This window comes from Echeneis naucrates, chromosome 23 (assembly GCF_900963305.1).
Source record: "Echeneis naucrates chromosome 23, fEcheNa1.1, whole genome shotgun sequence".
Classification (NCBI taxonomy): Eukaryota; Metazoa; Chordata; class Actinopteri; order Carangiformes; family Echeneidae; genus Echeneis; species Echeneis naucrates.
This window is the reverse complement of record NC_042533.1, coordinates 5,648,710-5,671,451: the sequence shown is the minus strand read 5'-3', so window position 1 is coordinate 5,671,451 and position 22,742 is coordinate 5,648,710. Positions and strand designations below refer to the sequence as shown.

Sequence of the window (22,742 nt, the reverse complement as noted above, 5' to 3'; positions counted from 1 at the left end):
CTCTCGATAGGTGGTCTGTAGTTGATTTGTCATGTCTCATCTGTCTTGCGTCATCACTCCGCGTCGGCACGACTCCCACATGTAAACATCCCACGTTTTTTTTTTTTTTTTTTTTTTTGAGACGATTTAACAGAAATGGCACCGACAGATGGAAAAATCAAAGGGAACAAGTTTAACGCGAAAGATGGCAACAGGAAAATGGCAAAAAACAAGACGCACGGTGTCCAGATGAAGAAGAAGAAATGGATCCCGGAAAACAAAGTATTCAAAGGCAGCGTTGACGAGGGTGAGATTTAGTTGTTCCCAAACGTTTAAACAGCTTCTGTTGTAGCTAAAATAATTAGATACTGCATGGCAAGATGGGAAATATCACTAACAGGGGAAGACCCAGCAGGGTGGGACTTGCAGGTGGGCCTGCAAGTTAATCCTCACATATGCTTGTTGCCAAACCCATTCCCCCTTTTTGTGTATCTCAATTTAATACTAAATAAAGTGATCTAAAACATGTGGCTCTAAACATCTGAATCTTCTAGTTAATCCGGCATATAATATATCCACCACCTTTCTTCTTCAGGTCAAGGGTTTGCTTTTAAGAGAAAGGAGAAAGTCAGACATGAGTACAACAAGCTCCTGCGGAAGGAGAAGAAGAAGAATAACCCAAGCAACGAGCTCTACAAAGATGAATATCCAGATCATCTCAAACATCTGTATGTGGCTGAAGCAGAGAAACTGCAACAAGAGGCCTGGACCAACAGAGTCAACAGAAGTAAACTGAGAATGAAAGGGAAAGAGAAGGAAGAGGAGCCAGCTGAAAATGATGATGATGATGCTGCTGCACAACAGACCCAAGCTCCTGATGCAGATCCAGAAGTTACTAGTGAATCCGAACAGACACATTCATTTACTGGAAAGAATGACCCATTGACAGTCCCAGAGAAAGAGAGGTCAGATCAATTTTCATAATTTTTACATATTTCTTTTCCTTTTGCATGAAGAATATATTAAAAATGACGCACCTTGGCGGCTCTTTTATGAACCTTTTCCTGAATTTGTAACTTACTGTTTTGATTAACCATGTAAAGAAAAAGAAGTTGTACATGTGTATGTGTAAGGTTATGAAATGTCCACTGCCATGCATAAAAAAAGACAACACACACTGTGCATGGTAGAAGTTCTGCAAGTTATTTTACATATTCAATCAAAAAGATTAACACAACCATGCTAGAGTCATTTGCATGTATAGCTGATGTGACAAATGCTCAATATTTGTTTTATAGAAACAAAAATTCAATTCCAATATATTATGTCATGAGTTTCAGAGCCAGGAAAACAAAGCTTTTAATGATGTCATTCTGAGGACAGCTATGAAAAATGAATAATGCCAAATGTATTTTTCACTTTTTTTTTTTTTTATTTTCTAGTGATTTTTCAAGCTGTAATATAGCTTTTCTGATGTTCTCTTCCAGCCTTCCAATCAGCAACCGCATGAAGAAAAAAATGTTAAAGAAGACTTCATACCAGAGGACACAGGAGGAATTTGAGAGTGCCAAAGAAAAACGGAGGAAAAAGAAAGAGGTGAGCTGCTTCCCCTGTGGTTTATCATTAACTAATATCCGTAGCGAAAAACAAAGCGTCCTCTGTTTTGGTCAGTTGCTTTTAATTATCCATAATTTTGTTTTTCCGCAGGAGTACCTAAAGAACAAGCAGCAGAGAGAAGAGGCCATTCAGAAGTACAAACAGAAAAAGATGGAGACTTTCCAGATGCTGAGCAAAAAGACCAAGAAAGGACAGCCCAATCTGAACCTCCAGATGGAGTATTTGCTTCAGAAAATCCAAGGAACTGGGAAATGACTCCAGGGTGAAAGCTGATCCTGTGGAAGGAATGAACAAAAAGACTCACCCCCCTCTATTTGACAATGTTATTAAGAGCCTGATGAGGTGCGTTGGGATCATGCTTTTACAAAAACTTTTCAGTCCCGAATTGTATATAGAGACACTGTGAGACCGATTTGCCTCCACACTCACAGTAAAATCTTGTGGTTGTTCAATGTGGTCTGTGCTTTTCTTTTTAAATTGCGATTTTCCAGTATTTTGTTCCAGAAAATCTAAAGCTGCAGCCCAAATTAGTCTCAGACCACAAGATGGCATTGTAAGATATGATGAGGTGCTGATATAACTGATTTATCCATCAATAAATGTTTTTGGTTTCCTGTAAATTATTTTGAAATGGGAAATGAACACAAGCTTTAGTAAACTTTACATAATAATCATTCAACAAAGAGTAATGCAGTAACAGCTTTCCCTTAGATCTTAATATAATCCCTGTCAACAACACATTAGCATACCAGACGCTGAGGTCTTGAGCCCACTGTTGTCATGGTTCCAAAGACATGTAAACATGGTGCATACATGTAGCCCACATAAAGAGAGTTCAATCTGCAGCCCCCTGTCTCTCTCTCTCAGCGAGGGAGCAGCTTTCGGACAGAGGCTGGAAACCCTAAGGCTGCTTCCTCATGACATCACATGGTTGCAGAATGACTTGTCTGACATTCATTTGTGAAACAAGACTTCCTAAACCCAGAGCACGATTACTTCTCTGTTGATACTGAGGGCGTTGATACTGCATATCATTTGTAAAAGGTAAGATCTCTCCTTCAATTTCTGGTTTATTTAAAGAAGCAGTTTGTATGTTATTCAACGGGACTCAATCTGCTTAATGGAAGAACTTTATCGAAGTTTATTTCACAAGACAAGGCCAAGAGTTTTTCATATTTACAATCCTTCTTATTTAGAAGAGTGCATTTTGCTGCACATGTGCTTTAACTGCTAAAAGGTTTTTATTGTTTTATGTCAAACCATTTCAACCACTGTCATTTCTTAATAGGTTTGCTTGAATGATTACATTTTGGCTAAAACTAAGTTTAGTTGATGTCAAAATCCTTCATCTGCCTCTCAGATTTCAATGACTGCATATATACAATCTCTGACAAGACAGATTGAGCTCCAGCTCTGAACAGAACAAACAAGACGTGTATTTAAAACTTTGTTTGAGTCATGCAGCTGTGATGAAAACAGAAAACCGCCGCAGAAACACAAAAGGAGATACATTGTGCAGTCTGGAATTAAGCCTGTTGGTTACAGCTCCTACAGTCTTTCAGGCATTATGCCATCATGTGTTCTGTATGGTGGGGTATTAAGATAATCCTTTATACTGTGTTTACATACCTTTGTGAATTGCTTTTTGCAGGCGTCTTAGAAAAGGGAAGTACTGTAAAGTTGTAACATATGTTGTCCTGTTGCATTAATATTTTCATTACTTGGGTAAACCAGCATTCACCTTTCCAGGTCTTGGACTAAGACGTTTTGAGTTTGGGCGCTGTATTTCTTATGTTTCTCTCTGCCTCACAGGAGCCTTCAGCCAGCTTTGAGTGTACTTACTTTATCAACAATCTCACCATCTGATGCTACTTCCTGTTTTTGTCACCATGGCGATTGCAAGAGACTCAGCGTACAGGATGCCAGTAGGCAAGTGAGGAGGTTTGATGTCTGATTCCACCTCTGATAGCCACTGAAGTACGTGTGACCTACACAACCGTGCCTCCCAAGTGTCCTTACAAAGCCACAGACATGGAGGAGGAGATCAGAGTGAACGGCTTTGGACCGAACCCAGACAGGAGGGGCTCAGACTGGGGTCACATCACCCTGCTGGACAAGACCAAGGAGTTCTTCCAGACCTGTGACATGGAGGGCAAAGGCTTCATTACCCGCACCGATATGAGGGTTAGAAAAGGAGTGTGTGTGTGTGTGTGTGTCCTGGGCTGGCTGTTTATGTTCAGCCCCAACCATTGCTTACTCACATGATTTTATATTTCAGCACAGTTACTTTATGAGCCACCAAAATGCATTTGACTTCTTAAAAGAGTTTAATTGGTAGGTTTACCTGTTAATCTAATTCTGCTGAAGTGAATGCCATTTAATCAGTTTGGTTTTTTTAAATCATCATGGAAAAATGTCTGTCAAGGCCACAAGGCTGAACGCAGCCATCATAATGTCTTTAAGGCAAATATATGAAGCTCACAATTTCACTTCAACGATCAACTGCTTTTCAAAGGTTGTTGCACTTGATGTATCTCATCAGCTAATTATCTCAGCTCCACAGGATTGAACACTAAGATATTTTTCCTTACAGAGATAACCTTCACTTTGTAATGTTCTCTGAAAATGCTCTGCATTCATTAAGGCCGACTAAGAACAGAAGGTCAACAGGGCATGCTCTTACCTGTGGGGATATAATGGCAGTGAATGCCAAGCAGGAAACAATAGCGCAGCTGTCTTTCAATTTTGAGATTTTTATTCTTCCACATTATATCACCCTTTCGTAAAAAGAGGACTCACCCACTCACACGCTGAAACAGCCGCTGTGAGTGGCACCATTGATGGCAATGCTCGTAAGTGCAGGTACAGCTCACATTGATTTTCACTGTCTGAGAGGAGGAGCACAATACATGAAAACCTCTTCACAATATCTGAGCTGTGTTGTTGGTTAATTAGAGCAACGGAGCTTGTTTGAGCTTCATGTCTTTTGTTGCACTTGTTTGTATTGGCAGCCTTCATAAAAAGTTCCATATCGTGACACGTGGATCAGCTAGTGCTTACATGGCAAATTTGAGATCCTGGATTTTTTTTATATGGCATTTATTGATTTATATTCACATTATAATATTGTTAGCAAAAATTCTAATTAGTTCTAATCTAACTGTACCTCTAATTACAAAATGCCAATTTAGAATTTGTCACATTTTCTAGTGCACATTAGTGTGCGTTCATTTCGGAACAATAGCATTTAAATATCCTGTGTGTTTATGTTGCCCTGGCAGAGGCTGCACAGAGAGCTGCCTCTGTCTGCAGAGGAGCTGGAGGATGTGTTTGACTCTCTGGATACAGACCACAACGGCTACCTCACACTGGAGGCATTCTCCTCTGGATTCAGTAGGTTTCTTGCTGTTGGTGGCCTTTAGTTTGCTTCACGCAGCTTATCTTTGATCTACAGTGCAAATAGCATTCTGTCTGTCAGAGCTGGAATATGCATAATTCAATTTTCAACAGAAATAACACACATGGCATGGCTCATGGTCTGTGTTTGAAGCCTTTAAATGCTTAAAACAACACTGTTTATGTGGAAATAACCAAATCCTACACGCTAAATGCATAAACACAACACAAGCAGAGGTTAATTAATTCATTGAGGTCAGTTGGACAACATTAGATTGTTATGTACATGTTCATTTTTATGTTAATCAGGAAATGAAACAGTAGAATATGCTTTGGTAATTTAGTCTCAAGCTAATGGAAAAGATATTTTCCAGAAGCTTCTGTGGTGTGTATCTAAAAATGTTGCTTCTGTCAGGTCAGTTCCTGCATGGCCGGAGGATCTCTGTCACAGATGACCAATATCAGGCACCCAGCCCCAGCTCGAGAACCAAGGAAGCCCTTTATCAAAGTCAGTGGGAAGCCAAGCTGTCAGCTGTTGAAGATGAGGAAGAGAGGCACTTCTGTATGCTGCTGGAGAGTCTGGGGGCCAGTAATGTGTTCGAGGAGTGAGTGTGATCGCAGTGAATCCTTATTGAGTCTGTGAGACCGGGCCTAACTTGACCCCTCTCCTTCCCTGTGCTTTCTCGCCTGTCCTGCTCTTCAGCCCGGGCGAGGTGCGCAGTCTCTGGGCCCAGCTCAGGCGAGATGAGCCGCACCTCCTGTCCAACTTTGAGGAGTTCCTAGCTCGGGTCACCCACCAAATAAAAGAAGCCCACCAGGAAAGGAAGGAAATGGAGAGCGCCCTCCAGAGGTAGTTAGACAACCAAAGGAGAACATTATTGTATGGTTTTGCAGGAGGGATAACCAAATCAGAAAACAGGGATTAAAGGCATCTATGTACAGCTGTGAGAAAAGGTCACATTCCTCTATTGGTTCCCACACCTAAAGCATTTAGATGCTCTACGTTACGTAACATAATACAAAAGTTCTTCTTGCTCATTAGCCACCTAAAGAATGGGTGACATAATGGTGGGTTTGTTTGTGTGATTGTGTTTATCTCACTGCCCCATGCGGGGTGTTTACATGGATTTACCTGTAATACTCTATAGAACAACCCCATTATCCATGTCAAATGACTGCTAATCTGGAGGCACACTCTGAAGTCTGACCCCCTCCTGCTGGTGTGAGCGCTAATGCAGCTTCTCTGAAAGAACATAAAAGCAGTGAGAGGTGTAATATATAGCATATTGCAGGGGCGTGTGTGTGTGTTTGTACAGAGTGTGTTAAAATGTGACATAAAATGTGCATATGGTAGTTTTCGCATGGCACTGCAGGGTACGGTGTAACAGCTTGTTATTCCTCTAGACTCTACTAATAGGCCGATTTGGATCTCAATAATTGTCAGGGGGAATGTAAATACCACTCAGTACTTTGTGTTTGGATGCATTTGTGTGTGTGTTTTTAAGTATTTACGTGTAATTACAGTTACGGAGGGAATAATACAATCTTAAGCTCAGTCGCAGACAACAATGCCATTCTGTTCCTACATGTTCGGGTATTATGTCATTTTTTGTGTCTTTCAAATGGCTTATCTGATGTCTAGTGCCGTCCCTCTCTGCAGGAAGGCGGCAACACATGACAGTGAGATCCGTCATTTATACGAAGAGATGGAGGCACAGATCAAGAATGAGAAGGACCGGCTGTTACTGCAGGTGCACAAAAAGCTCAAGCTCTTTGCAAATTCGGGGCAAAGATGCCTAACTCTCATTGTGGGCCGCCCCTTTAACCGCGTGATCTTTTGACTTTTTTGCGTCCTGACCACGCAGGATTCTGAGCGTCTTCAGATGCGAAGCCAGGACTTGGAGCTCCAGCTGGTTTCAAAGGAGAGAGAGCTGGAGCAGCTTTTCCAGAAACAGAAAAGAGTGAGTGGACATGGACAGCATGAAAACAATATAAATTCACTCAAGAGTTTGATTCTATATTCAGTTTGAAATGTCTCAAAAGATCAAATGCCAACAAGAAAGCAGTCCACTTTAAGTTCTTAAAGTGCATTTGTAATATTAATCTCTACCCTCCCCATCATGTGTTGTGAGGAGGGGATTGAAACTGTTCTGTTTCTCCTGACACTCAGCATTCCTTCCCTCTCCAGTTAGAGCTGCAGTGCCACGAGCTGAGCAGCGAGAAGCAGGAGAGCCATGTGGAGAACGTCAAGCTGAAGATGACCAACGACGAGCTGTCACGGGCGCTGGAGAGCACCAGCCAGGAGCTGTCGCTGGCCCAGGAACAGTTGGCCATACTGCAGGAGCAGGCGGCCCATCTGCAGCAGGAGAAAGAGATGTAGGTATACACAACCACTCACTGCACATATCTAGGTATTAACAATAATCTCAAAGAGTTTCCTCACTACAGTTAATTCCCAACTATGTATGAGAAATGCCTAATCCTAAAAATAACCCTAGACCAAGCTTTCACTTCAAATTCACACTTATAGAAGTAGCCATGTTAGGTTTACAGGACTACACACACTCGCTTGTGCTTTTACTGAGAAATGGGTGCTTCTGTCTTGTTTCAGGGAGATGTACAGAATCACTGAAGGACTTCAGAGAGAAAAACAAAGTCTCATGAAGCAGCTTGATCTCCTCCGGTACGTGAGGACATCCCACCTTGTTACTTATAATCTTTTTTAATCTTGTCCCTAATTGGCAAATTTTTCCACATCAGGTTCCACAGCAAGTTTCAAGTAAGACTTGGGTGGCAGAATCTATGAAATCATATAAGTGCATATTTTCAATGAAACGGTTCAAACTTTCATTTCAGAGAGATGAACAAACATTTGAAGGATGAGCGGGACATATGCTGCGGTGTAGTAAGTCAATGCTGTTTGACGGAACGGTTATTTTTTAAGGCAGTACCAGTCTGATTTGTTTAAAAAGCCGTGTGACATATCCCCCTTTTGTTTACACAAGCCTCGAACCTCACTCAGAAAGAAGCAGAAGCAGAGAGCGGGCCTCGCCAACATATTTGATGACACCAGCCAGCCTGAAAAAAGGTGATTCATTTATCATCCCAGTACTCTTTTAACGAAAATCACCCCAGTCAAATTGCTTCCTGTGTGTCAAAGAAGAATTTCCTCTTCAGTGCGATGTGAAAATCATGTATCAAAGGAGGAGAAACAGAGGATATCTGATTACTCGACTAAATTAACTTATTTATTTAAATTATACTAAAATCAGAAACAACTGAACACAATGGCCACCAGATTTCAAGTGAAATCAAGTGAACTGATCTGGTATATCCCCTGTTTCTCCTCTGTTTCCAAAGAGCCCCACTGCTGGTGGACGGGTCCTACCAGTCTCTGGAGGCCTTGCCCTTAGAGCACCTTCAAATCGTGTTTGTTGCTTCCTCCTCCTGCAGTGAGGATGATACCACCACAACCAGCAGCACCACCAGAACCACCTCCTCCTCCTCCTCCTCCTCCTCCACCACCACTACTGCTCTTAGTGCCCCAGCATGTCAACAACGTGCTGCAGCAAAGAAGAGCTCCAGCTTAGCCAACGGATACATTACCACTGCTCCCTCCAAAGTGCATGATGTGAAGGCAAAAGCCAAAAAAGGGCCCAGCAAGACGGCTGCCTCCAAGAGGGTGACGGGCCGGGACAGAGAAAGAGAGAGCAAAGCAGAAATAGTGAAGAAGAAAGGAGTCGAAGAGGAAGTGTTGGATGCCCCTCCAGATGGGTGGCCCCTCCGTCGAGTCATCTCCATCGAGGAGGATCACCTACCCCACCTCCTCCAAGGCGGGCCACAGCCCTTACTCCACCAGCTCAGTGAGGAGGAGGATGAGGAAGGCGATGAGGAGGAAGAAAGCACACAGACCGACATTGGATCTGGTGTTGTCATGGCAGCAGACCTCTCCACCACCTCACTATCCAGTCACCTTCCAGTGTTGGCAGAAGCTCCTCTTGTGAGGAAATCCCGTCTTCCCAGAGGGAGAAGGACTTCTGCATCCACAAATGGACAGCCCCTCGTGAAGGAGACTAAGCAAGTTGGTCCACAGCTTTGGTGCTTTTAAGTGACACAAAAAAATCTAACAATGTACAAAAAGAAATTGAATTAAAGTGTGATCCAATCTGTCTCTGTCTCGGTCCCCTGCTTGTCCTCTCCCATTATCAGAAGACAAAGGAAGGAGTTCTGTTTGCCCCAGACCGTCTGTTTAAGGTCGTCCTGGTTGGCAACTCAAGTGTGGGGAAGACGTCCCTGCTGCGTTCCTTCTGTGAGGGCCATTTCCACCCTTCCACCATCGCAACTGTGGGTGAGAAGAAAGACACCATAATCTTGTATTGTGCTGAAACATGTTGGAGGCTGCTTCAAACAAATGTGAACGGCGTGTGTGTGTTTGTGGATGCTAACACAGAAGCTGACTTACCATCACATGAAAGGGCTTGCAAAGTCACACTGCCTGGCACACATTGTACTGCAGCTTATGTCACTTTTGATTAAGCCCCCCTCCCAACTTTCATCTCTCCCAGTCCTGACTCCAGCCTTATTATCTCCAAGTTGTTCTCCCCTCTCTGTCTGAAATGAGGCCCAGCTAGTGTTATATAACACCGCCCCCCCTTGTGGCCATTTTTGGTCTTGGTTGTTCTGTCAAAAACAATTGAACTTTAAGTTAAATACCTGAAATATAAAATATAACCCATTTCAGTGAGACCTAACAGAACCCGTCCAGCAAGAGGAGATTATTTGTCCTGGTTATATTCTGTTCATCTTAATTGTCTCTTGCTCTCAGGTATTGACTACAGTGTGAAGACATTAACCCTGGACAATACACAGATTGCCATGCAACTTTGGGACACAGCAGGTCAAGAGAGGTGAGTTAAAGTGAAGATTGAATAAGAAATGATTCAATAAAATCAAAAAGTACAGCAGTAGTTGAAATTCTTATGAATTATTGTTTCATACCCAAGACAATAATATACTTTCACGATACTTAGGTTTCTCATAGTACTATTTTAAAGTGTATGATTCCTCTAGAAATACTAGTTCACTTTTGGTGTTAGTGTACTCAGCAGTGGGTGTGCTGACGCTGGGACCCTGTCATCGACACAGGTACCGCAGCATAACCAAGCAGTTCTTTCGAAAAGCAGATGGTGTGGTGGTGATGTACGACGTCACCGTGGAAGAGAGCTTCAAGGCTGTGCACCCCTGGCTCATCAATGTCCAGGTCTGACCTCTGACCTAAGAGCTCCTCTGCAACTCCAGCCTTCTTCATGAGGAGATTGCTGTCTCCTTGTTGTATCACATTTGTTGTCTCACATTTGTTTTTTCAGGAAGCTGCAGGAGAAGGGATCCCCATCCTTCTCCTTGGCAACAAAATGGACATGGATGAAGCCAGGGAGGTGTCATTTAAAGAAGCCGAGCAACTGGCTTATGCAAGTATAACTTAAACTTTGGGGATGCTTGACCAATGTTCTTTCTTTCTTTGTTTTTATTGCTTTCTATTTTCACTCAGAAGTATGCTAGAGTACCGGTTCTTTCTCGATTCTATTAGAAAACAACTGCAACACCACTGATATTGCTTGTTTTTCATCCAGGATCCTTCAAATGCTGTTGTAATCCCCATTTGTCTTTGCTTACATATCCTACACAGGAAAATAAAGTCATGTTCTTTGAGGTCAGTGCCTACACTGGCAAGAATGTGATAGAGTCTCTGACGCACCTGGCCAGGTAAAAATGAGAATCGTGAATCAGTCAGTGCAAAAAGTAGAAACAAATCATACAGCCACACACTGTGCGACAGCTTGCAGCATATAAAATATGATGCACTATAAAACTACTTGGGAGTGGAAGTGTTTTCTGTATTTGTGTCCCTTTGTCAGTGACTTGAACGGTGATGATGACGCCATTGGCTCACACGGATCTTTCTCTCACTGTATTTACTCAGAGTGTTGATGGAGCAGGAGGACACGGTGAGAGACCCGACAGTCATCCTCAGTGCTCAGCCCATAAAGAAGAAAGCCTGTTGCAAATAAGGACACCCTGATAAGCAAGAGAAAATGAAAAAAACTTTGAAAGACATCGACTTTCATTGACTCCTGGGTTCTGGATTTTACAGCGTCTGAAAACAAAAGTGTTAAAACCACGTCTTCATTTCGGTCCAGTGATGTGGACGTGAAGGATGGTGATGCACATATGAACAAACCGTCAAACATAAGTGATGAAGCTCAGAGGAAATCCTATCTGGTCAAATCAAAAGTAGTAGTCTTAAAGGACCTGTTCAGACTTGCCAACATCCATTTTGGATGATCCAATCCCACATGGACAGCTTTCAGAAATCGTCTGGATCACATGTGGTGACATTCCTCTAGTACTCTGAACCTAAATGCATTCTGGGTGACATTGAAGGAGCGACATCTTCTGCACAGTCAGTCTGCTACAGTCCCAACATTGCTGCATAATAGAAACGCTTTTACTATTTTAAAGTACGTGTCCATAACTATACTGAAGCAAGCTGGCAACACCCCATAACTGTTTATTTGTATCTAAAGCAGGGAGTGAGATCCAATCAGAAGCAGTCACTTGACACACATTTGAAAGAACTGACAATTTGTAATCAGATCACTGGAGGTGTATGTTTATAGCAGATTTGACGAGGCCCAATTATTTATATATTTCTGTAAAATAATTCCTTTCAATAACAACCTTCACCCAAGAGAAGAATCATAAATATACTACAGTTTAACCATAAAGTTTTGATTTATCTCCATCTGTAGCTTAATGTTACGTTATGTAGTTATACTTTGTTGCGCTACACTGAATTATTTTGGAATTCATTAAAATAGGAATTTTAAGTGAAAATCATACAAGAAAATTCAGATTTGATTCTTCGTGACATTTTATTCATCATCACGGCCTTTTTTTCTTGTGTTTTTTTTTTTTTTTTCTGGTCCTGAAAACAAAAGTGGTTCATGACATTGCATCTGTGTTTGTTACTGTTTTGAGGCATTGTTCTGTTTTTATTCTGGCAAAAAAGTACAATTCTTCTGAGTTATCCTCAAATAAAGAAATAAATGACATTTCATCTCTGGGTCACCAATGATGCAAAAAAACCCAAGAACTCTCACATGCAAATAAATAATGAAATAAAATACAATTGATTACTGTAACTTCAATACAAATTTACAGTACGTAAATCATAAAGATAATACTGAAGGGAAAACTGTTAATGACTGTATTGTAACCCTCTTAACATCACAGATCAATGCCTCTCCATTAGCTGCACAAACAATATGAAAACCAGTAAATGATTTTCATTTCATACTCAAAATAACTCCTCAGGGAACTATTGATAGGGAAAAAAAAAAAAAAAAAATCAAGTTCATTTAGGAGGTTACATTCAACGGCGTGCCTGCGTTGAAGAGTTGGTACACGTGATGGCACTATTGCTGAAAAATACTCGCCTACTCTGATGACATCACTCAGGTGCTGGCTTGATGGCATCTAGTCCGATGCGTTCGCTTGCCCTCCGTGGCTAACCAACTGGAAATGATTGTTGGAAAGTTGTGTGCCCTCCCCCATCTCTAGGTGCATCCAGAGGGGCTGAGGGAAGGTCGGCACCAGGGCACTGCTGTTCTTCTTCCTAACGCATTTTGTAGTCGTGGGAAATGGCGGCCTCACACAGTTGTCCTTTAAAGTCGAGCTCGAGGGTGAACTCCAGGTCACGCTAGATAAAACAATAATCAATAAAGTGAAAAGAAGAAATATCCACTTAGCATAAAAGCTTCACATAGAACAACAGATTGGCTCAAAGACTGGAAAAAAGATTGCCTGATCTCTTTCTTAATACTTTGTCCAAACCGTCTTTATGATTCTTACCACATTCTTCTCGTTGGGCCGGACAGCAATGCTGCCAAAGATCTCCTCGCCTTTCTTGACAGTTAAATAGTCCTCCAAGTAAAACACAGTCTGTTTCCAGTGTGTGCTGGGAGCATCTGGAGCTAAAGATAGGATGGAGAGAGTGGAAGGGAGAAGGAAAGGGAGGAAAAAAAGGCAATATGGAGAGAAGAAGAAATTAAGAAAGAGGGAGGAAAATGGCATAAAAGGGAAAAACAATAGTGTGCAAAGAGCGTGGCAATGAGGAATAAACTTACACAGTTTAGCACAGGAAATGACAGTTATTCAACCAATGGGAGAAATACAGAGGCTTATAGGACAGAACTCCTTCAGTGATGCTCAGCCTCAGGCCCAACAAACTCGGCCAAACATAGAACCTCCTCTACACTGGATTATGTAAGCACTGAATGTATGAATGTATTTACATAAGCTTACATAACCACTTTGCTACTCTTGCTATTGTAGGCGTCCTGTCATGTTACCAGAGGTGCTCAGTGATTCCGTCGGCGCGAACACAGGGTTGGCTCATGTAACACCAGCAGAGTGTAGCCAAGAGCTAAAATGCTGGAGAGCAGGCACATCATTTTCATAGACCTTGAGTTTACTGCTTAAAATACTTGTGCTCAAAATATTTGGACACCAAGATGGGTCACAGAGTGAAAGTTAAATTTAATAGTTGTTCCCTTCATGCGCTTTCTCATACTGTTTTATAAATGCTTTTTTCTTCTGTCCTCTCACTAGGTCAATGGAGTTAATTAAAATAACTAACCCCAGCCCTGTGACTCTTGTGTTTTTGTACAGTTGCTGAGGTGGTACTGACAGACAAACGTGGGAAGTGTAATCCAAGCCCATTATACAATACAACGCAAAGATAGACCTCAACTGTGTGAAGGTGGTGGCGAAAACTGACAGGATGTGAGAAGATCCAGGTCCTTATGCTACATGTAAGGAACGAATATGCTTTTCATCATTTTTGTGAACCAAACCTGTAAAGGTAGCAAAACATATGAAGTTATAGCTTTAGCCTCACCGGTGGAAAAGCCAGTCTTCTTGTGACACTTGGTGAATTCGATGTTGAAATAGGTGACCAGGGCATGGACATAATCGTTGCGTTGAATCTGCAGACAGAACGCTGAGGTAAAAGACAGGTCCTCTGGCTTCACGGCGTAGATGTCCACTTCCTGGTTAAAAAAAGATAATAATTTGTTTATTCTTATAAGGACAGCTCTCAAGACATCCGTTTCTTTTCAGTTAATGTACTTAGATGGTTAGAAAGTGGCACTGTTATGTAAAAGCACACTTAAGTTGTCACCACTGCTTTCCGTCTCTGTCACACATGCATCAAATGTACATATCAATCCTTCCTGATTGTGCGTTATGATTATTGTACATGTGTGAGTGTGCGTGTATTTGTGTGAAAGCCCACAGGTTGAATCACTGCCGGCAAATGAAGCCTGCTCACAGTACACATGCTGTGTGGGTGTTCTCCTTCAAGCCTACAAGGGAGGGAGGTTTTCTGTATTAGTGACTGAACAGAGTGGCTCTGTGTTTGCTTGCATCTACATCATGAATATGGCAACACATTTAGGTATCACATTTTGTTACCAGCCAAGCTTCACTCTGGGTGCTAACAGCAGAGGAGCAGATGTGTCGCTGCTTTGCATGTAGACGATGTTGTAATTAATAAGACGGGTAAGGGAGGGGCGTTACACTGCAACCTGTTCATCATGCTTTTCCTGTTGGGCTCTGCATCACTTGGCCATGTGGCGTCAGCATGACAGATTGTAATTTAACACCTCTGTCCTCTCCAATGATGCCAGGCCACTATCATATGCAGCAAATAGAGAGAAGAGAGGGGGAAAAAGTCCCTGCGAGTGACTTTGTAATTTTGGCATGATAGGGACGAGTGGCAGAATCAAGATGGGGTGACGTGGCTGTCAGCAAGAGGAAAAGGGTGAAGGAGTACAATACACGCATGTGAAATCGAGGCGTGAGAATTAATTTTCAGACAGTGTGGTATTAATGAAGAAGTATCGCAGCCTCCAATCAAACCAATAAGTCACCTTTCTGAACACAATGGCCCTCCTCCTGCTTATCCAAGTGATAGAGAGCCACATTTCATTCTGGTGACTCAACCAGTTCTACTGTGACATTTCACACATATCGCAGCACACAGACGGGGGGACAGAGAGAGACCTTTCACTCAGACCAACGAGGCCTGACATTGTTCGAATTGAAGAATTCCACAGAAGATGAAGGGTCTGAAGAGGCGAGTGGTCAAGAAGGAAATGGCGAGAGCAGAGATGACAAACACTGCGTCACAGAGAAAGCAGAAGAAAGGCAAATGAAGCTAACAGATATTCTAAATAGGACATGTGATATATATAAAGCAGAGAAAAAAAGACGCGGTGAAAGAGGCTAAAGCAATGAAAGGAAAGCTAAATGCACAGGGGACAAACCAAAAAGCTATCACCTCCTTGAATGCTCTTATCCTCTGTTCATTTGTGAGATAAAAGGAAAGCCACTGTTGCATCTTGAAGCATGGAGGCAAAGCCACAGGCTATTACAGCTCACCAGAGACCTCTGTTGTGTACAAAAAAAGTCTGAGCAGACAGGGAATGCTCAGAGGCTTAGGAATTGGCCACTGCCGCTGACTTTGACAAAAGAAGAGAAACTTTGCCCTATGTAGGGTTTTTTTTTTTGAAGGTATACAACCAGATGGTGTGAAAGACGAATGTTTGAGGTTTGCTCACAGCCCATCAATCGCGGAATCGTGGACACAGACTGACCTTGAGGAGGAAGGCGTTGGTCACCACCTGCTTGGGATCGACCACATCCACCAGAGGCTCTTTGATGGCCACGTTGCGAATGCAGCTCATGTCAAAGCCGTACACATTTTCCCACCCTGTGCACACACAATCGTAAACATCTGAAGTACAGCTACCCGCGAGAATACACCTGGAGACAGTCTGCGTTTTATGGATTTTTACTTTATGATTTATTTTTTCACTTTGCAAAGCTCCGTTCTCTCTGTTCCTGCCAAGCTGTCAGCACAAAAAAAAAAAAAAAAAAAAAAAGGTGGCACAGAAAATAAAACAGAACGCTTAACCCCTGCCAAGAAGAGCAGTCCCGCGTTCATGCTGTCTTTCTGTCTGACTCTGTGTGGAAGAAGACAAGCCCTGCTGAAAATAGACTTCGGCCTCCTCCACCTCCTCCACCGTGTCTGGCAACATTTTTTTTACTTTTTTTTTTTTTTAAATAGAATTTGGGCAGAAAACACGGCAAGCAAGGCTTCCCTCCCCCATTCCCTCTGTCCCTCCATTCCACCTTGCTTTGTCAGTGGGCCAAACGCTAAGTCTGTATGATGGGAAGGTGGAATATGCCACCAACGCAGAGAGAAACTAAAAATAAGAGCGCCAGGGTTTGGGTAGTCTGAATTCTTTTGGGATTCGAGTGAAAGCCTATGTACCTTTGAGAGAGTCTACATTTAAGGAAGGCAAGGCTACCTGTGCAGTGAAAGGAACCTCAGCAGAAGTTATTGACCCAGATTGTGTGTCCATGCACCTTTAATTTTGGTGCTTTGATCTGGATTGCAAGGTTAAGCTCAGCGCTCCTGCTGTGATGGTTATTTGAAGACGTGGAGAGAGTTCAGAGCAAGGAATGCACCATAGAAATAAGCAGCTTCATTGATTTAAACTTCCTTTAAGGGCTCTTATCCGTGAGCTAATGGCTTAATTAATGGTTATAATGCAAATCAGAGAAAACAGACAAGTAGATGTAGACTTCCATTCATCAAGTGGACAGAAAATGCCAGTCCTTGTCACCGATGGCCACTTCATAAAGTAACATCAGCCAATTACACTGGCTTTAATAAATCTATTAGTTACAGCTTTTATAACCCTTAATAAAGTATGACTTAAACCTGGAGCCATTTTCTCAGTGTGGTGATTTCACTTCTGCACAATGCTCATCAATTATGTAAAGCTAAGAGGTAAACAGAGCAAAACAGAGACAAGGGAGAGCAATGGCTTTACAAAAACCTGAAAAGAAACAGCAACAAATCCACTATAACTACTCACAATGAATCTTGAAGTCCTTGTACTGCCTGTCTTCAATGGCTACTACATAGAGAGCAGCTCTATCAGGGAACATCAGGCCTCCAGGTTTCTGGAGACAAGAAAAGGCAATCAATGCTGGCCTATACAGAGGCCATCCATCTTCTTTACTGTTCACACACCTGGAGTTGTAATGTAAGATCACATGTGCTGAGTTTAAAGCCTGCAGGCAGCTACTGAGCTCAGAAACCAGATCATTCATGTATGACCTCAGCATCTGGGCAGCAGACACATGCAAGAAAGCAGTTCAGTAAATCCTCTACTTTATCACTGTCTGGTATGTTTATGTGTCAAAAGCCTTATTTGTCCAGCCAGCTGCACACACGCATGCACACATGCACGCACGCACACACACACAGGGCCAAGCACCCTCCCCAAGCCTCCAGCAGGAATTTCATACCAGCCATTTATCCCTGGCGAAGATGACGGTGTTGAGCATGGACTCGTAGAAGAGGCAGTAACCCATCCACTCTGAGATGATAATGTCCACCTTCTCCACAGGAAGCTCCACCTCCTCCACCTTGCCCTTGAAGATGGTAATGACTACGATGCGGAGAGCCACAAAACAGCAGGCAGCACATCACTTCACAGCGCCTTCAGTTGCGATAATGGAGATTGGACAATGTCTCTTCTAACAGATAACAATGTTTTGCTGCCTCGGGAATTCTATACATTCATACAGCTTAATTAATGCTCTCATCTCGTTCCTTAGCGTTTCATTATAAATGCATTATGCTTGGTTTGTTTTCAGCTTGCCTGTCGGTTGTCCCATGACATGGAAATACAAGAAAGGCTTTATTTTTCGACTTATGTAGAATATGTAGAAATTGTGGAAGTGATGGAAGGAAACGCAAATGATACTTAAACAAACTTTGCAAGTGAAGGAAGTGTATCTCAGTTACACCTTTTCTCTTCCTTTACATTATTTGCTAAACAAGCATGTATACATTCTGAAGATTGATTTTATAATAATATTCAGTCAGTAAAGTTCATTGTCTGCACACATTCACACACTTTTCACTGCAATATGGAAAAAAAACTAATGCTAACATTTTAAATCCGCCCATTCTCAATCTTCAATACCTTAAGGATCCCAGTTTTCACTTGTTTGTTTGCTAATTTATAACAAGTACTGAATCTAATTTGCTTGAATGGTTGGTCCAGGATCATACTTTGCAGTCATTATTGCATGAATAACGGTTTCAGTCTGACAGAGTTGCCATTTGGGTTTTAATTCCTCTGTCTTACTGAGCTCATCCGTGACATGCCGTATTAATAATGTAAAAGATGAAACAAAATCCTGTCTAACCACAAAATTTGCAGGTAATGAAACCAACCATTTGCTGCCTGTCCTTCATCTGTGAAGCTCCGGGCAGATGTTTTACATGGTAATCAGCCCAACTGAGGAACGATTCTGACTGATGGCATAGATGATGCCTCTTTGGCATGGAGCTGACAGTTAAGCATCAAAACGGTGACTAATGTTGTCAGGTGTGATAGTAATGATGGAAATGTGCAGATTTTTCATGCTGCTTCTAATCCAGATGCCATTACACAGCTCTGCATACAGGGAGATGGATATGAGATATATTGGAGTAATGGAAAACTTACCATTGTGTAGGTGGTTAGACTTGATAATTTTCTCTGAATATTCGGATATACTTGAACATTCTATCTGTAGGCAAAAAAATAAAAAAATAAAACGTATATAAACACACACACACACACACACACACACACACACACACACACACATATATATATATATATATATATATATATATAAGTGTGCTATCTATCAAAATCATTTGGTTCACCTTCAGGGTACTGAAGGACAAAATTTAATCAAACTCTGATAGTCTATCTCAACATTTATGTCCCAGGTCGGCATTTCACACCATGTGCTACTTGAAAACTAATAAATCATTTTTCTCACCCATCCATAGATGTAATACAGTATATGAATCATACATAACTATGGGAGACACTGCTGGTAATGTATAACCTATGACTTGCACCCTTGCTCTAAGGGGGGCCAGATATCTCTTATTACCTCTGGTTAAGATTGTCTGAGAGTGATTACCAGTTAGGAGGATTTTTTTTTAAAAGGCACTGTGTGTGTGTGTGTGTGTGTGCGTGTGTGTGTGTGTGCGGTCATATCTCTGATTTAGGAAGGGAAAGGCAACAGATGAGAAAGTAACATAACAGCAAAGCCAGCCATTATATTAAAGTAGAAAACTGGATGAGCATGCTGCTTTTTTCATCTCAAAGATTTAAAGAATAGCAGTGCCTGGCAGAGGCTTACATTAAAGTATTTGTCCAGTGGGTGCATTTATCTGCCTCACCCCATACACGTGTTTGGCACCGGCGTTGGCAGCAAACATAGAGAGGATCCCTGTCCCACTACCAACATCCAGGACAATTTTATCTTTGAACACATGCTTGTTGTGGTACATTGCGTTCCGGTAGGTCAGCGTCCGCACCTCATCTTTCAGCATCTCCTGTTGAAAAATGGAGACAAACATTCAGATTGCTCAGCTTTGATACATCATGACTTTTGGCATCTTGAACAACACATAAACTGCTTTAGATTAAAAACTGAACTCCGATCTACTACCCAAAATATGGTTAGTAAAAGTGCTCAAAGGAAAATATAATGGAGCATATTTGCAAAAGATGGAAAAGCGAATTGTTCCTTCAGCATATAAATGCATTTTTTCACATACAGTGGGGCAGAAAAGCAGTATTTAGGCCAAAAACCTCTGTGACAGTGATAGAACTTCTGGAAATAGATAGGAGTACAACGCAAAGCCTTTGAAGCCTTTGGGGACTGCCTGATATCCATCTCCCCGAGCCCATTCACACACCCCACTTTCACTTCTTTCTTGCTTTGCACTCCTTTAATCAGGGCACTCTCTTTGTCTGCAAGCAGACAAAAACCTGACCCACATGCTAAATATGGACACAATTTAAAAAGGTCTATATGTTCCTAAACTTTTGTACAGCCACCTTTTTGCAGATCAAGGTCATTAGTTGGGTTAGCTCTATTTAACAGCTGATTGCAGATGACAGTAAAAGAGTGACACAGACTGCAATGAGTTACGGCATGCAGATAAGACTGTTACAGTCCGATGTCCATAGTGCTAAGAGGGAAAAAAAACCTTCTGTCACTTGCAATCCACTCTACACCAGTGTGGTTCCTTAAAGTTTATATTTCCCTGAAACGTACGTTTTTTTTTGGCTGGCAGGCACATAGCTGTCTTTGGTTTATTTGAGGTTGATTTCAATTTAAGAGAAGTTTTTTTTTTTTTTTTTAACTAGTTTTGTATCATAAAAACAAGAATCATTGTAAAAAGCTTTAAACTTAAAACTTCTGGGAGGTGATTGAGTTATCATGTTCTTGAAGGTGTTTGGTTTCATGCTTTGTTAAAACTCATGTTTGGACAGGAGATTCTAAAGCCTTGGAGGACTGACTCACTCTTCATTGAGTTTTTGCCTCTCCTGGATGATTGCTTTTTTGGCTCTTATTTGGGATTTAACTGGTCTTGTGTATGCTTAACTGACAAAATGATTTTAGGATCTATTGAACTGAAGATTTAAAATATGTATGCATTCGCTTCTCAGTTATGGGTAAAAATATCATCTATCCAGAAAGAAGATTTGGATCTCTACCAAAATCATAACCTGTCTGTTCATGGAAATCTGTCTGCACTAAATCAGCAGAAGTCTTTCACAAATCCTGCGGGCAGAAAGCCAGAATAATTTTGGCAAAGTTAAGGAACATCAGGTTAAACACAACAAGAAGCATCTGGTGTCATTTTTTTTTTTTTTGTACTCCAATCATATCAAGCTGGCCCGCATACCTCGTGGATGCCAAAGTGGGCATAGGAGTCAAAGTAGTAGTCCCGTGATGTCATTTCCTCTGGACTGATGAACTTGGCAATCTTGCCTCGACCGGGACAAGTGGACAAAGCTGCTACATGAGGCGTATGTGGAACACAGGGCACATGGTGGGTAGTAGGCACTGGTTTAGGCAGTGGGGAGGGCTGGGCTGACTGAGAGAGGGGGGACGTGACAGGCTGGTGCCGCTGTTAAGCACAAAAAGGAAAGTAAACTGGTATAGGAGTTTGTATGAGATAAAGATTAAAAATCACAGACAACAAAGAATCCAAAAAAGAACGAATTAAGACTGTTTTAATGTGTGTGTGAATAGACCTAGTTAACGTGAATGTTAATGCATTAAATGCATTAAACACACAAGTGTAATGGCAACAAGCAATCAAGAATAATGAAAGATAGATGTTGCCTTTTAAATTACTCAGACTGGAGTAACGACACATTCAAGAAAGAGCCGGCAAAAGATGCCTGTCTGTTTCAGCACCAGGGACAGCGGAAACGACCGCGTTTAACACGTCTCTGCATCTTAACCTGATTTTTTTTTTAACCCGATCTTTTAATCTCATCTTTTAACCTGAATGTGAATTAACCTGAATCCTCTGCATGCATCGTCGCCAGAAGCGCGGTTACACCAGTCTGCTCGGATCTCCCAGAACATCTGCAGGACACCGAGATAAGCACTTTCCTTTGCTTGCACGTCATCGGTGCAGCGTTTATTCTCAACGTGGCCGGCGTTTTAATAACGTTAAGGTAAAAAAAAAAAAAAAAAAAAAAGAATAATATTCAAGTTGAATGCCTTTTCGCCAGAAAAAGAAACAGACCAACGGGGGCCCGTTCCTGCCGATAAACCGGGCGCAGGACACCACAAGGTCCCTACCTACCTCCGAGTTGTCCGCCTCCGCCATCTTCCGCCGTAGCAGCAAACAACGCGACGAATGCCTGAGTCCCATGAGAGCCGACGAGATTTAGGCTACAACTCCTTTAAGTAGACGGCGGCTCTGAATTCTCAGCAGAACGCGTGAAAAAAAAAAAACAAACAAACAAACAATTATTCTAAGCAACTGGGTGTGTGGTTTGAATGCACACAAGGAGGAACGCCGCGATAACAAACTGCTTCGATTCAACGAAGTTCATCTCCTCGGAAAAGTTGTGAAAAGGACTTGCGCGAGGCGAGCGGTGTAGGAATCCGTACGGTAAGGTGTGATACAGGTTGTTACGGTGGATGGCACGGCAGTCCATTGGCTGGGAGGAGGGGGGGGGGGGGGCGGACTGCGGCTGAAAGGTTGCAGGTTTGATCCCAGCAGGAGTCCATTAATAGCCGCGCGCCTCGTTGAGGTGTCCACGTGCGACCCGCTGAGCGCCTGCAAGCTCGCGAATCCAAATGTCAGGAGGTTAAAAGAGGAATGTGGAAGTTGAAGAGGAACGAAAAGGAAAGAAAAGAAAAAGGCACTCGGTTTGCGTGCTGCTTCTTCGTCCACTGCACCGCTTGGAGACACTTGCTAAAATCCCCGTCGTCCGCGTGCACCGTGGAAAGTCCTCTTTGCGCAATCCCGATGGGCTTTCCCGGGCGAGAAAGTTGAGGGAGCGCGAGGGGCGTGAAACTGTGCGCGTGCACCGAGAGCCCGCGGACCGACGCGAAATGAGGATAACACAGACAGTTCACAGAGAGGAAACGGAGCTGAACGGACCGATCAGCACGGTGAGGAAGGTTAACACAGGTGTCTCCATGTGTCAGGAAAAAAAAAAAACACTACAAGGCTTTAAAATGTTCATGTAAATTAACTATAGTTATGACAGTTACAGGCTAAC

General features: G+C 42.3%; 3 protein-coding genes across 7 annotated transcripts; 2 read left to right on the top strand and 1 right to left on the bottom strand.

Annotated features, from left to right (window-relative positions):
• Positions 1-128: 128 nt before the first annotated feature.
• Positions 129-2,309, top strand: ccdc59 (coiled-coil domain containing 59). Its single transcript, XM_029495578.1, has 4 exons — positions 129-286; positions 575-944; positions 1,467-1,575; positions 1,687-2,309. The coding sequence occupies exons 1-4, from the start codon at positions 136-138 to the stop codon at positions 1,849-1,851; spliced, it is 795 nt and encodes a 264-aa protein (XP_029351438.1). The 5' UTR covers positions 129-135; the 3' UTR covers positions 1,852-2,309.
• Positions 2,310-2,563: 254 nt separating this feature from the next.
• cracr2ab (calcium release activated channel regulator 2Ab) lies at positions 2,564-11,964 on the top strand. 2 transcript variants are annotated; one of them, XM_029495568.1, is made up of 17 exons: positions 3,003-3,780; positions 4,878-4,989; positions 5,408-5,597; positions 5,696-5,842; positions 6,653-6,743; positions 6,858-6,953; positions 7,181-7,368; positions 7,604-7,675; positions 7,849-7,897; positions 7,998-8,080; positions 8,353-9,073; positions 9,205-9,340; positions 9,818-9,899; positions 10,138-10,252; positions 10,359-10,460; positions 10,679-10,755; positions 10,973-11,964. In XM_029495568.1, the coding sequence occupies exons 1-17, from the start codon at positions 3,628-3,630 to the stop codon at positions 11,058-11,060; spliced, it is 2,502 nt and encodes an 833-aa protein (XP_029351428.1). In that variant the 5' UTR covers positions 3,003-3,627; the 3' UTR covers positions 11,061-11,964. The 2 variants fall into 2 exon arrangements, with proteins under 2 accessions (XP_029351429.1, XP_029351428.1); XM_029495569.1 differs by lacking the exon at positions 10,973-11,964 and adding an exon at positions 2,564-2,640 and having other exon boundaries at positions 3,409-3,780; positions 8,446-9,073; positions 9,202-9,340; positions 10,359-10,679.
• Positions 11,943-21,913, bottom strand: LOC115037097 (protein arginine N-methyltransferase 8-B-like). 4 transcript variants are annotated; one of them, XM_029495574.1, is made up of 10 exons: positions 21,815-21,913; positions 20,900-21,124; positions 19,382-19,537; positions 18,648-18,711; positions 17,437-17,579; positions 17,001-17,088; positions 15,711-15,826; positions 13,952-14,102; positions 12,904-13,025; positions 11,943-12,751 (listed from the first exon to the last, which is right to left on the bottom strand). In XM_029495574.1, the coding sequence occupies exons 1-10, from the start codon at positions 21,881-21,883 to the stop codon at positions 12,668-12,670; spliced, it is 1,218 nt and encodes a 405-aa protein (XP_029351434.1). In that variant the 5' UTR covers positions 21,884-21,913; the 3' UTR covers positions 11,943-12,667. The 4 variants fall into 4 exon arrangements, with proteins under 4 accessions (XP_029351434.1, XP_029351435.1, XP_029351436.1 ...); XM_029495575.1 differs by having other exon boundaries at positions 21,797-21,883; XM_029495576.1 differs by having other exon boundaries at positions 21,800-21,883.
• Positions 21,914-22,742: the final 829 nt, after the last annotated feature.